This window comes from Acanthaster planci, linkage group LG01 (genome assembly GCF_054643075.1).
Source record: "Acanthaster planci isolate LZ-2023a linkage group LG01, COTS_SCS, whole genome shotgun sequence".
Classification (NCBI taxonomy): Eukaryota; Metazoa; Echinodermata; class Asteroidea; order Valvatida; family Acanthasteridae; genus Acanthaster; species Acanthaster planci.
The window spans coordinates 31,675,890-31,689,824 of record NC_141777.1 but is presented as its reverse complement, the minus strand read 5'-3'; the positions used below and the strand labels follow the sequence as shown (position 1 = coordinate 31,689,824).

At 42.0% G+C, this 13,935-nt stretch overlaps 1 protein-coding gene and 1 non-coding gene across 5 annotated transcripts in view; one reads left to right on the top strand and one right to left on the bottom strand.

The window, feature by feature from the left end:
* Positions 1-12,742, bottom strand: part of LOC110976763 (ATP-binding cassette sub-family C member 9-like) — a 30,127-nt gene extending 17,385 nt beyond the window's left edge. The window contains exons 1-13 of one of the 4 annotated variants that reach the window (XM_087136295.1): positions 11,975-12,742; positions 9,707-9,946; positions 9,343-9,540; positions 8,693-8,848; positions 7,533-7,691; positions 6,659-6,793; positions 5,951-6,113; positions 3,701-3,741; positions 2,939-3,172; positions 2,398-2,593; positions 2,139-2,161; positions 1,013-1,088; positions 148-256 (exon numbers count right to left, since the gene is read on the bottom strand). In XM_087136295.1, the coding sequence (XP_086992421.1) occupies positions 148-256; positions 1,013-1,088; positions 2,139-2,161; positions 2,398-2,593; positions 2,939-3,172; positions 3,701-3,741; positions 5,951-6,113; positions 6,659-6,793; positions 7,533-7,691; positions 8,693-8,848; positions 9,343-9,540; positions 9,707-9,946; positions 11,975-12,625 (2,381 nt within the window). In that variant the 5' untranslated portion in view covers positions 12,626-12,742. The remainder of the gene's footprint in view (positions 1-147; positions 257-1,012; positions 1,089-2,138; positions 2,162-2,397; positions 2,594-2,938; positions 3,173-3,700; positions 3,742-5,950; positions 6,114-6,658; positions 6,794-7,532; positions 7,692-8,692; positions 8,849-9,342; positions 9,541-9,706; positions 9,947-11,974) is intronic. The other 3 variants (XM_087136297.1, XM_087136301.1, XM_087136308.1) reach the window with 3 other exon arrangements.
* Positions 12,743-13,472: 730 nt separating this feature from the next.
* Positions 13,473-13,545, top strand: Trnar-ccu (transfer RNA arginine (anticodon CCU)). The gene has a single exon. It is a non-coding gene; the product is annotated as a tRNA-Arg (tRNA).
* Positions 13,546-13,935: the final 390 nt, after the last annotated feature.

Below are 13,935 nucleotides of genomic sequence, written 5' to 3'. Positions count from 1 at the left end.
TGACTTATGATTTGCTTGTGTTGGACTTAACCACAAGACAGCTATCCTTCTGTTTCAGTCCAACGTTCTACTCATTGAAACTACGTATGAACATGATCAAACAAAACTGATCTAGTAAGGCTCGCATTTTGAAGGTTAAGCTGTTACCTGTCTGCTAGGTGAACATGGCCACTCAGTGTGGTCATCTCGCCCAGTATGGCACTGAGAAGGGCTGACTTGCCACTGCCCACACAACCGATGATGACAGTCAGTTTCCCTGAAATAGATCATATGAGGAGGGTCAAACAAAACCACTGCGATGAGGAATGGGCAGAAGTCGTCCCTCCCATCAGGCAAACTCCATTTCTAGTTGCCAATTGTGGTCAAGCCGCAATGACTTAAGCAATAGCTGGCAGTCTGTGGGTGTAAGATCCATTCAAGAGCAACTTTTACAGGTTCTTGGAAAGCTCTCAGATGTCAGTGAATGGCAAAACTCAATACGAAAAGCTAAAATGACACAATGCATGTAAAACATTATAACTTGCATACTGTTGGTGATGAGCACAAGTTTAACACTGAGGCTGATTTTGAGTCGCAGACTTCAAAACCCAATTGGTTTGTACATTTCATTACAGTGTAGACATTAGTAGTCATGTCCATCATAAGAAGCTAGTCTCAATCAAGTCACAAGCTCTTTGAATAAACTGTGACAAAAGCATTTCTTTGTCATTGCTCGTGCTATTTGGGCCTGGAACAGTGAAAGGACGTGATTGCCCTTGTAGTGGACTCAACTACATGCACATCATTGATTGCCTCCGTACATGTACTTTCAAGATGTGAACAGGGCATGAAAGTGGTGGTTTCCATATTTTGTCCATCACTTTCTTCAAATGCCCAGTGAGAACACTGTGGTCTATCCCACTAACCGCCTTCCACGGAGCAAATTTCACACTAGTCATGGTTTTTTCATGCATGATGGTGAGAGAGCTTGGTGTTGTGACACATGGCAGCAATCGTGCTGAGAGACACCCACCCCTGGGAATAGTGACGCTGATGTCATGAAGCACGGCCTCAGACCCAGAGTTCCACGAGAAGTTGCCACACTCAATCTGAAAAATGAAAATGCTAGAAGGTCAAACCAACTATTTCAAATTGATCCCCTCCACTTTACATGTGCCAGACGGTATATCATCCATAAAGGGTATAGGCAGATAACTCGCTGAATCAGGTGGTATCTTTTATAATTATCAGCTATCACTGACATGAATGGGCAAAGAGATTATCATTTATAAGAAGAGAGAAAACATGCTGCTAAAAGTGGTGTTGAAATATGAACATGAAAATATTCCCAGTTGCCTAATGTGAACCCCCATTGCCAAGGTAAATCTTGAAAGAAACCTTCCCAAATCTTCTATTGTGCAGAGAAACCAATGTCAACATTCTGAGTCACTTCAACCTTCAAGGGGTGTCAAGCCCCATGCGAAGTAACAGACCATTCTTCAATACCAGCATTAATCACTTCAATGGGTTATCCATCAATTAAAGGACCCCGCAAAATAAAAAACAGATGCACTAAAAGGGAAATACTCATTGATTGAAAACCAACTTTAAGTGAATATAACTGTTTTCTGTCTTCAAGCATGTCAGGTTTCCCTATGTGCTTTGTCTCTCTTAAGCATGAAGATTTCACCGTCCAACCTGCTACTGACACTTCACTTTAATACCCATCAAGATTTCACCGTCCAACCTGCTACTGACACTTCACTTTAATACCCATAAAGATTTCAACGTCCAACCTGCTACTGACACTTCACTTTAATACCCATCAAGATTTCAACGTCCAACCTGCTACTGACACTTCACTTTAATACCCATCAAGATTTCACCATCCAACCTGCTACTGACACTTCACTTTAATACCCATCAAGATTTCACCGTCCAACCTACTACTAACACTTCACTTTAATACCCATCAAGATTTCCCGTCCAACCTACTACTGACACTTCACTTTAATACCCATCAAGATTTCACCATCCAACCTGCTACTGACACTTCACTTTAATACCCATAAAGATTTCACCGTCCAACCTACTACTGACACTTCACTTTAATACCCATAAAGATTTCCCGTCCAACCTGCTACTGAAACTTCGCTTACCCATAAAGATTTCACCGTCCAACCTGCTACTGACACTTCACTTTAATACCCATCAAGATTTCACCGTCCAACCTACTACTGACACTTCACTTTAATACCCATAAAGATTTCCCGTCCAACCTGCTACTGAAACTTCGCTTACCCATAAAGATTTCACCGTCTAACCTGCTACTGACACTTCACTTTAATACCCATAAAGACTTCACCGTCCAACCTGCTACTGACACTTTGCTTACCCATAAAGATTTCACTTTCCAACCTGCGAGTCGCACTTTACTTACCTTCACTGCTGTTCCTGATGGCAAACGTTCGGAGTCAGGATCACTATTCTTATCTTGATGCAGTGTTTGTAGTTCCAATCCATCTGAGCTTCCATTGCTTCTGCTAGGAGGCTCTCCATCATTCCCCGATAATGAAGAATTCATGACTGGTTTGAAACTGACTTCAAAATCATGCTGGAAATACAAAACTACAAGCTATGTATACATCAACTCCAATAAAAAAATAGCAGCCCAAATGAAAAAAAAAATACATGTACTGTTTTTTTAAACTATCCACATCCGTGTTTACTAATGACATATTCACCTATTGAACAGACGGACATAAAATATCGCTATCTTCAATTTCTTTTTGTAAATGAATTGTGATTGCTACCTGAATTACAAATTTCAGCAATGGCCATGTTGAAAATCTCCTCCGAAGCTTCCACCAGTTTCAAATCTTATACACAAGACGGAAAAAGTATCCAAAATCTCCAGGCCATCTGAGTTGGGAGATACAACCTGTAAATAAAAACTCACATTATGGGCGTCATTGCTGCTAGTGTGGCTAGTTCTGTTGGATGACCCCTCGACCTCTGCACTCATCAGAAAGGCCTGCAGCCTGTGAGTGCTCACAACACCGGTAACCATGTACGAGATGTAAAACGGGAAGTAGAAGAGGGAATTCTCCAAGATGAAGAAAAGAGACAGGGCGGGTAGAGCCACCTCTGGAGTCAGAGCCTCGCCAGACAGGAGGGTGTAGGTCCCAAATGACTGGAAGGAGAAAAACCATAACACGGAAAAAAACTTCAATTGAGCTGTTAAGTCTCTAGATGTGTGATTTCTCTAATAAGCCATTATTTAACAAGCACTGACTGACACAATATTACACCATTCTTAACGCGAAGAGAACATGAAATTCAAACATCCAGTACGACCAGACAGGTGAACAGAAAATACCATGTCCTGGATTTGTGCAAAACTGTTATGATATAACTGTTACATTCTTGCAACGTGTGAGAAACCGTGAACAATGCAACTTTTAAATGGACTGTGGATAGGAGTCAAACTCCTGTCCCCTGCGTATGGCATGATGTGCACCTGACCAGGGTCTTCACTTGGCTACTCGTGTTTCCGCAGTCTTTCTTCTTAGCCATAGTTGGGTTTTGTGCATGGAGTTCATACAAAACAGCTTTGCTCATGCAGCAAAACTGATGTGTTGCACTTTGCTACGCAGGCAAAGGATGCACACACCCTCGTTAAATATATGCAAACGATAATGTAACACAAATGCACACTTACAATCAAGGTTATCAAGATGGGGCCTCCCGATGCTATCGTGGCTGTTGGAAAACAAACGTTGGGTGGAAAAACAAAGAGGACAATGGTAAAACAGAAGAATTTGACATGCCTCTCATCAGTGAAAATAAATGCTTTCTCATGTGGCACATGTTCTACCTGATTGTCTTGTGTAGCAATAACCCCAAACTCCCTCGGTCCTTTTGCTTTAACCTTTTCTGGATCCTATCAAATCGTCCACTTACATGTAGCAGGTAACCAATGGCACATGGTTCATTCTTTGCACTTCAGTTTTGAATGGTAAAGTCACAGTTGCAAAATCTTCAGAAATCTTCTTGTGGCATCTACGTAGGAGTGTTGGGGCAAATAAAGATCCCAAGACAAAGACCAACAGAATAAAGACCAACAGTGTATGTCGGTCCAGACAGCTCATCTGTCAGAGTGCCAGTCTGGTATTTCTGGAGCTTGCATCCTCTATAACTCCTGCTTCAGTTAGTTTCTTTGATCAAGCATCAAAATTGATCGTGGTACCTCATGGACACAGTAGAAACATTATAACCTTCACAATTCCAGGTCTCTGGCTTGCTTTGGCTCCAATTCTGATCATACAACTATTTTTAATGCAAAATTAGAAAAAAACTCCTCTTCTAAAATTTCTTTCAAACCTCAAATTCTCTCTCCATATGAACCAAGAAGACCTCTTTCTTTCTCTAAAAGGCAAAAGTCTTTGTGAAATGAAGTCCACATGTGGAACTGGGTTTTCAGTCCCTACTTGATTATGTGGGTTTTACCCAGAATATTCCTCTAGGGTTTTCCTCCCACCTCTAAAACTGTAACTGCTTCTCATTGTCTCCTCTCTACAGGTTTCTTCAGGCTTGTGAGCTACAGTGCCATGGGCACTTTTGAGGAATCCTTGATGTCATTACCAGAAATGATTAATAATAATAATAATACAGTAGATTCCCGTTAGAGCGCTCTCAAGGGGACCTAACAGAATTGAACGTTATGGCCGCACAGTGCTATGACCGACTGGATGGACGTGCAACGAATGTTATAGCCGCACAGCGCTATAACCGACTGGATGGACGCCCAACATGTGTACTGCTATGTAAATGTATAGATTCATGTATCTACCTGTACATGTACGTCATGTATGTGAATTTTGTTTACATGCATTGGCTGATGTATGTACCGTAACTTTCAGAGTATATTCCTTGTATCTGTTTATCTCAACCTTTTTGTGACGCCGATAACAAAAAAAACCAAATCTCTTTAAAAACCGCCATGGGACCTCGTGCACGCTGCATCACGGCACGCACACTGCATCTAAACCCACAGCGACATCCTAACTGCTACTGTGTACCCATTCATGGACAGTCCAATCGCTGCCTTTTCCCAATAACCATGAGACTGCAGAAAGTGATATGTTATCAGAAAACCGAAGTGAACAAAGACCCGACATGTCACGTTGAATACAATCGGCGAAAAGACAAGATTTGTGACACAAAGATACACGTACAGTTTAAGCAGCTGATTTTATTTATCAGTAAAAAGAAACCTTTAGCTAACAAAATACTACTTATAGTAACTCAGTGTTGATTATTCATGTCCCAAACTACAACATGGGACTAAATAAAAAGTGGGAAAATAATCACTACGATGTTGCCACTGCAAAGCCACGCAGCAGTGGCTCACCGTGGTGAGCACGTGCACGCGGTCACACTGCATGGACGGCCCAGTGCATATCTGCACTGTGTGAGCACGTGTGCGCAGTCACACTGCATGGACGGCCCGGTGCATGTCTGCACTCTGTGTAATCGCTAAACAACTGGTGTCCTAGATGGCCTGCCGATCGCGGCGCAGCGGCCTTGCGATGCAGTTTCATATACGGGTACGTTGATTTTCAAAGAATCTGATTTTCCAAGGTAAAGAGCGCTGTAACCGGAATCATTTCACATGCTGTATATGGTTCTCGGGGCCGAAAATCTTGAGCGTTATATCTAGAAAAGCACTGTAAATGGGAGCGCTATAACCACATAACAATGTACACAGTGAATGGATGTACAGTTGGGGATATGAAAATAGAGCATTACATCGGTGAGAAGGTTATATCAGGGAGCGCTATAACAGGCATCTACTGTAATAATAAATTCTTTAATACACCCACATGTGCTTTTAAATAAATGCAGCAATCCACTCTTGGGCATAATGCTGACCTGCACAGGTATCACAGGCATGGAATTTCCCACTTACTTGACACGGCAAAGAACACATATCTGAAGAGATTAGCCAGCAGCTCTTGCTTCCGGACAGACTCAATGGTCTGACGGAAGACATCTTCCCACCCGTACATCTTGACCAGCCTCATGGCCACCAACAGCTCTTTACAATATTTCAGTCGACTGTCTGAAAAAAGCTGCAAAAGATTGACAGGTTATTTGTCCATGTCTCTTAAAATGGAGAGTATGAACAAACAACACTAATAAAACATGCTATCCAACAAAATAGGCATGTAAATGGCAGAGCTCTTACCCTTTAAATTCTATCAAAAATGGAATTCTATCAGAAACTTGAGGTTAACAAGAAACAAGCTAATAGCTATGGTCTCACCCCCCCAAATTTATAAATTTAAGTCAATTTCATAGGGCAGGTAAGTAGTAAACAATTTGAATTGCTTATTCATGTAATAGTTTCTTCGTTGAGTTTTGCTGTGGATTTAAGCTTTTACCCAATTTTCTGCTCAAACTTTGTGAACTCGAACCAAGTATCTTTTCAAAGCAGGATAAACTCTTGAGTAACATACCAAATTAGCACTGCAGGGTAGTAACATGGAACTAATGCCTTTAACACAAGTAAAAAAAGAAGCCTCATCAAAATCAACAAAAGTTGAATCTGCCAGCCAACGAGGGTCAACTTGATGAATCATTAAAACCACAGCACTGCTCACAGAAACAACCTTACCAGTGCTTTCTTCTGGAATTTAGATATGCCCCTGCCAGCAAGGGTGGTAAGAGGCATCATCAGGAAGAGGGAGGCAGCACCAATGAGAGCGGAGAACCCAAGGAGGAGATACAGAAGCACTATGTTGATGAGTATCTTAGAACAAAACACAAACAGAATGTTGGTCAAGGAAATCTGCCAGGATTTGTTTGTATCACAAATTCAAGCACAGACTATGGGTACTAAAGACATGGGGCACGTATGGCACTAGCGATAAGCCCAATGCATTGTCTATGAGGCTGACAAAACATGAGACAAAAATCTTCGTTTTACTGCCACATGAGCAAAAAACTATGTTGCTATGTAATATTGCCATGTTGAAAAAGGTCATGCATCTGTGTTTTCAAAAAGCGGATATTAAACTGATTCATTTCTGTCAAACTAGTTTGGACGGTTAAAAAGAGATCTGTATTTCAAAACATGAGAGTCTGCAAAAGTTGACTCCCATGTTGGAACTAAATGCTACCATGGCGCCTACTATCACAACAGCCAAGACAAGGCAAATTGTGAAAGCACACTGGTGTGCATTAATGCATGGAGAGTGTATCAGTCATTTTGAACCAGTTGCTGAAACTGTTCAGTGAATTCACATATATGCCAAGCAATAAAGAGAAGAGCGCCAGTGACAAACACTGTACTTCAAATGACATTTTAGTTGGTAACCTGTTTTTTTCTCAGCATGTACTGCCTGTGCTGATGAGCATTTTTATGATCAGCTGCTACTTGAAAGAGGCTCCTTGTAGTCAGGCCTGCCGTGCTAATGGAGGATTGAAAAAAGCCTAACAGTGAGTATTTACAAATACAGAGACATTGGTTTATGCATGCCGAAGAGTACCGATAGCGTTGTGATCCATATCGAGTGAAACTCCATAAACATCTGCTGGAGGTTGGAAGGGTCGGTGGACATGTAGTTGACCAGCTTGCCTGCTGTGATGCCATTACTGGAGCCACCTCCATTCAGTGCCAGGCACAGGGATTTGTCATACACCATGCCCTGTTGGTGGATGCACAGCATAACGACCCATCACTAGTACCAACCCTTACACTTAATTTTTTCCCCCAGAGGACTCCCAAAGGATTTGTGCACAAGTTTACAAACACATCCCTCGACTGTATATCACAAGAGAATTTATGAGAAGCTGAGAACAAATTACACACCACAAAGGGGGAGGGGATCTTCTGCCAACAGAGACCTTTATCATTATGCTGCCATGTTTGTCTTGTTCCCGGCAGATCCACTGGCAGTAGCAATACATCTTTACATATTGGTAAAAGGGAACAGACTATTTTTCCTTCCAGCCTCAGTTTGGTGTAATACATTGCTTTGAATGGTAGAAAAGCAAGATGGTTGCCCCGTGAGGTACCTTGCATCAAAAGAATCTTGGGCTCAATGCTATGTGAAATTTTTGTTGTTTTTTTCTGCCAAGAAAACTACCATCAAGCAGTTGAAGGAAGAGAGTGCTGCTTGAAGAGGAGAAAAACCTACAACCAACTACCCAAATAGGACAACATGTACAAATTCCTGCATGAATTGCCAATGGAGGGAGCGAGATGGTGGATGGAAAACGGCTTAATTAATTCTCGCTGATCTGTTGACATAGGATCAGAAAAGAACCAGATTGATGTCCCCATGACCTCTGGTGTGGCATCAACCTTACTTATTCTGTGTCATTTTACCATGGTAGCCGAATCAATTGTCAATGAACTATTCTCCCTGAGGGTACATGTACGGTACTAACTCAAACATTAAGGTGAATGTAGCACAGCATTGTACTCCGTGCTTGCACATCCTCATACCTAGGCAAGTCAGACTATAAATGGAAGGCACCGTAGCAGTGTCTGGCATGAAAAAAAAGGCAAGCAACTAGTAAAAATTCTAGAAGTTGTGATCGCGTTGTCATCCCTCATGTTGCCAGGTGGTCACTAGTGGTTGCCAGCCCACTGAAGATGATGACTGATCATGAGATGCAGAGAGAAAACCAAATGGCCACATACCTGGAGGGCTATCTTTGTGTGTATGGCTTGTACTGTCAGAAAGTACTGGACCGAGCGGGTACAGAAGACGAGGGTTAATTTGGCGACAAAGAGAATGAAGAGGAGGATGTAGCCATTTGAGAGGAACTCGCTGACTGTGATGAAATGCTGGTCCTCCTAAAACCGAACAGTAATAATACAATCTCACAGTGTTTCTGAATAGAGACGAATAACAAGGACAGATATACGCACGGCAGTAAGTAGACCAGTCTAAAGGTGGTGCATGGCAGCCATTTCTCCAGTAAAAGCCTTTGTTCCACAAGGATACACATGAAAAGACCTTTTGTGCTCTTCCTCCGTAAAAAAACAAAGGCAGTTACCGGAAAGATGGCTGCCCTGCACTACCTCTGTGAGGTCAAGGAAAAGAAGGCACCTGCATCATTGAAACTATTTTGAGAGAGGAATACCCTTTCCCAAATGTACATCTAGTGCCTTGGAACAGTCAGCCGCGATTCAGTTTAAATAACTCTGTCCAAGGCACTTATATGCATGCCCTTTCCCCCAAAATAATATCATTGTGAACTTATCCGCCCTTTTTATTTTTATCTCACTTCATTTATTTCTTGATTCTTTGTTACTTTCTACATTGTGATTCCTCTTACACTACTTACATGTACCTCAACAATGCCGTCATCCCGATACTTCTGAGCCGCAGCGTACAGTACAATACCTCTAATTGCTGCAGGGGTGACAAACTTCACAAACACCGAAACAACCTTCAAGAGGCCCACCGCTAGCAGTCGGATGCCACAAAAGTGACCAAACACCCGAAACAAGGACACTTTTTGGTTATTTTTGAGAGCATTTGCCTGGAAAGATTAAATAAATGTACATTCATGTGAGCAAAAATACATTAGTAACGATTGTTTATTTCAAAGAAATGTGCATCATTTACATGTACGCAAAAATTCAATAACTCTAAACCCACTCAACTGATTACGAATTAAACCTGTTACTTCATTTTCAAGCATTTACCTTTTCCTTTAGAAAAACCTCTTTGAACCGTTTGAAGTTTTCCTGTGAAGTATGTCTTTCTGGCAGTGAGCCAAGATCTTTGCGTTCCAGAGACCGTTTGTTTCCGAGACGGAGGAATTTGGTCAACCATCCAAGGGTGACTTGAGACAGCACACTGACGTCATCGTGGACGTAGTACAGGTCACCTGGAATGGAGTCTGAGGTAGGTGTTGGGCGGTAGGATAGATTTCTGCAAGGCACCTGAAAGTAAAGGAAAGGCAAATTGAACAAGGACAAACTATTCTGGGTGAGGACAGAATCTAATGCAAAGTCTGCCACTTTAACTGTTTAAATGCAGACGGATTTTGCCTAATTCAACCAGAGAAGGTTGCATTTTCAGCAGCAGAGGCAGATGATTTAGTTTGTCCCAATTACAATGTTGTTAACAAGCTACACGTAATACTGCTCCAATCACCAACTTGTAAATGTTTTGGCCCAAATTAGATTACAGTTTAAATAGATTTCTACCATGGCATAAAGCCTAACCTTGCCCAACACAACAAAATGCAACAGATGCACAGATCTGCTGGACCGTATCTTATCCTAATGGGGATAACAACCAAGGACAGCAAAACTGCCAATTCTCAGCTCAATGGAGTTTTACTATAGCCCCAGTGAACAATGTCACTGTTGGATCCTGTGTGGAACTCAGGGGCCACGTAGACTTTGGGCACAATGGGCAGTTTACCCACTTTATCTTGTCACCACGAATGAGCGTCTCACTTTGAAAACTGTTGGAAATTGTAGCCTCAGGCTTAAGGTTATTTGAATTTTGAATAACTTTATAAGTTCTATGGAATAATGACTACATCAGATTTATCCTATAGCAATCATTAGACACTTTTTATGAAGCATTCTAAATCGATTCAGATTTGGTCAACCCAAAAATATTACATGTGCAACATGAAAGCAACAGAAAACTGTCAAAACTGCATTCTTTCACAGTCACTGTTCTAACAATGAAAAGGGGCTCAAATTTTTTTTGAGATTAGAACTTTAAAATTCTTAGCTGATCCTAGTTTGCCCCATAATAAACCAAACATGATGAAACCATATCTTAAAAATGTTCTGCACGTGAGCAAATGAACAGACACAACACTTGTACACTTTATAGAGCGCTATGGGTTAAAATGTACACTTTGGACCCTATTGTTATCTGCCTGGTGTAACAAACACTTAACCTGAATGCTCAACAACGACAATACAACCAAATTTGGAAGGGTGAAGTTTATTACACTTGACCTAGAATGTAATGAAAACCACTGCATCCCAACTGGGGAAAAACCAAGGGGCAGAACAATATGTTTGGATGGAACTTCACCAAACAAGTGGCCCGTTTCAATTAAATATATACATGTAGGTCGCAACTGATACAAAAACATTTCCATTTTGTAAACAAGGGGCCCAGCATATCCATGTACAGAAATATACTCTGGCTCACAAAAAGTATGACTGAGTGTTTTTACTTAGGACACAGTGCAGTCATGGCGGCAGGGTAAGGGTGAAATATCTTAGGGGCACAACTGTACATGAGGGCATCCATAGCTAATTCTATGGTTCTCATCTATTTTACTGACCTTGGAGGAGGGTCAATCTGTCAGGAAAATGATCGGAAAAACATTACTTGCTTTTCCTGCACAGTCTTAAAATTATCATCTTTTTCTTGGTGGAAAATTCCAGACAGGGTTGGCAACATAAAAAATCATTTTCTTCGGTTAAAGCCCAAAATAAGATTTGGTCTGAAATGAGGACCACAGAATTGTCTATGGATACCTCACCCCCAGAACTGTGCGGTATGGACACCCCAAGGGGAGGGGGGCACATGCCTGCCTCATAGTTATGTTACTTTCAATGGCAGATTTAGGAGGCACACCAAGTTGCCACCCCTCTCAACTGCCTGCACGACAATGGATTTTAAATTGGCTGTGCTACATGTACATCATGACTTTCGGCTACGCACTGCACGCTGGCATTTGACCCTCCAAATTTGCACCCCCCCTTTGAAGATACTGGATCCGCCCTCCACTTTGGTAGTGCACTGTCAAAGCTTTTCTAGAGAGCGCAAACTTTTTGGGGGAAGGGAACGACCCTGAGTGGCCCCCTGGATCTGCCTCCAGCCTCGGCATTGTCTACTTGCAATACTAGTATATGTAAACTGAAACAAACAAATTAACCCCGGACTGCCAACACAAAAAACTCATCAAATTTCAACTACTTGAGCATACACACCAATGTTTTCAGTACAAGTAGATCAAGAATGATGAAAACAACGTAGGCAGCAAGTAAGCACAAACTCAAGTCAAATCGCAAAACTTCAACACTTCCGTGACCGAGCTGAATCAGACACCACAATGTTGCAGCCTGAATGGCGAAGCACGTAATCCAATAAAAAATAGACAGGAGAGACATATGGAACTTCCGCCATCTCTCCATTGAGTTGTAGTAAACTGCTGCGGTGGAAGTTGCGAGCAAGGCGCACAGGCTGGGCAAGTATAGGTACGGCTGGGTCGGGAATACTTGAGGCCGAGTCGAATCGGTCAAGACACCCTCTCCGATCGCACAGGAAAGGATAAATAAGAGAAATGCTAAGATTAACCACCGAAGCACGTTTCCTGGACATCGTTGTGGGTTGCTTGTTCGACTGGACTGAGCATTCAAACGACAGGTAAAGATGACAAGCAAAACGACAAAAAGTAGAAGAAACACCGAGTGTAGTGCTGTCCCCACTGCGCTGACAACGCACAGCCAGGGGCCGTTGTCGTCCTCATGCCCCTCAACGTTATTCCTACCGTCGTCGGGATCGTCAAGAGAGACATTTGTCGGTAGTTTGAGAACACCGCAGAACCAGCTGAAGTCGTCTTTTACGGTCCCTAGTGCCATTTATGTTAATGAGCGGTAGTCTCATCAGGAAAACTTAAATTCTGAAACAGATCCGTGCATTAAAGCTCACGACCACCACGAGCAGTGCGCCGGCCACCAGATGTTCACTGATATTGATAGAGATATATCACCTGCACCTGACAGCTGAATTACAGCGCCCCCTATCAGCGCCCCCAGAGCAGAGATTAATGGCCTGCAGTAATCGATTGTTCAATAATATTATATTAAAAATGTTGGGCGGTATCGGTACTCTTGTATCGATCTTATCGCACAGTTTGTCGATAATTCCACCCCTCGCGTAATTGCCTTTTCTTTATAGTCCGTGGTTGTGAAAGATTGTTTTAAAAAAAGAAAGACAAGTTTTTTCAATGCAGGATCAACCTATGGCGGAGAGCGATCGGGTGCCTCGTGCAGCAATGATCGCGTTCACCTCCATGGTCCAACAAAGGCATAAGTGAAAGGGGGGGGTAGGCCCTATACGGGGTACTTCCCCAGCTCCATAAACTGAAAAATAGTTAGTCTGGCAGTTTTTACTTTACTTTACCTTTTACTTTTCTAGATTAAGCTAAATAAAAACGATGTCAACATTTTGTACCAAAATTAAGTAAAGTCTGCTTACTTTTGTAGATGTTCGTCATTATTTTTTTATATCAATGCACATTTCCCTCAATTTCTGTTAGTTTTATCCTTGTAGAAATATGTGTCTCATTCCTTCCCTTCTCAAAATATCTCCCATTTTATTTCTTTTGATTACTAGATTACTAGAAGTTTGTGGGGATGAAATCACGAAAGTAATAATGCATCTTTTGTGTTAGGTGGCGCATAGTAAAAGTAACTTACCAGTCAAGTCCCTGTGGCCTAATGGAGAAGGCGTCGGTCTCCTAAACCGAAGACTGCGGGTTCAAGTCCCGCCAGGGATAAGAATTGTTCGAAACCTCTTTTTTTACTAAACCAAAAACTGAATTGAATGTGATTAGTTTAGCGGCTTAACAAGACTCTGAGAGACCTTACGAAAATTGCCTATAAAAATGGGGTTTTAAGCGGCTTTGTCGAGAGTTCAATTTTTTACATATAGCGTGTTCCGGAGCTTGGTTTGAATCTCGCGTTAATCCAGTTTGCAGTACGGTGTGGTTATTTGGTTTGGTTTGTTTTCTCTCGATTTAACCAGAAATTAGTTGAAGATACAGACGCAGAAACACTGTGGGTGGAATTTCCAGTTTCGTGAGAAGGACCGCGTATGGTTTAGGAATTCCCATGAGGCAGGTCTGGCTGCCGCATTTCAGTTTATATTCATACGCAGATCCAAGGGG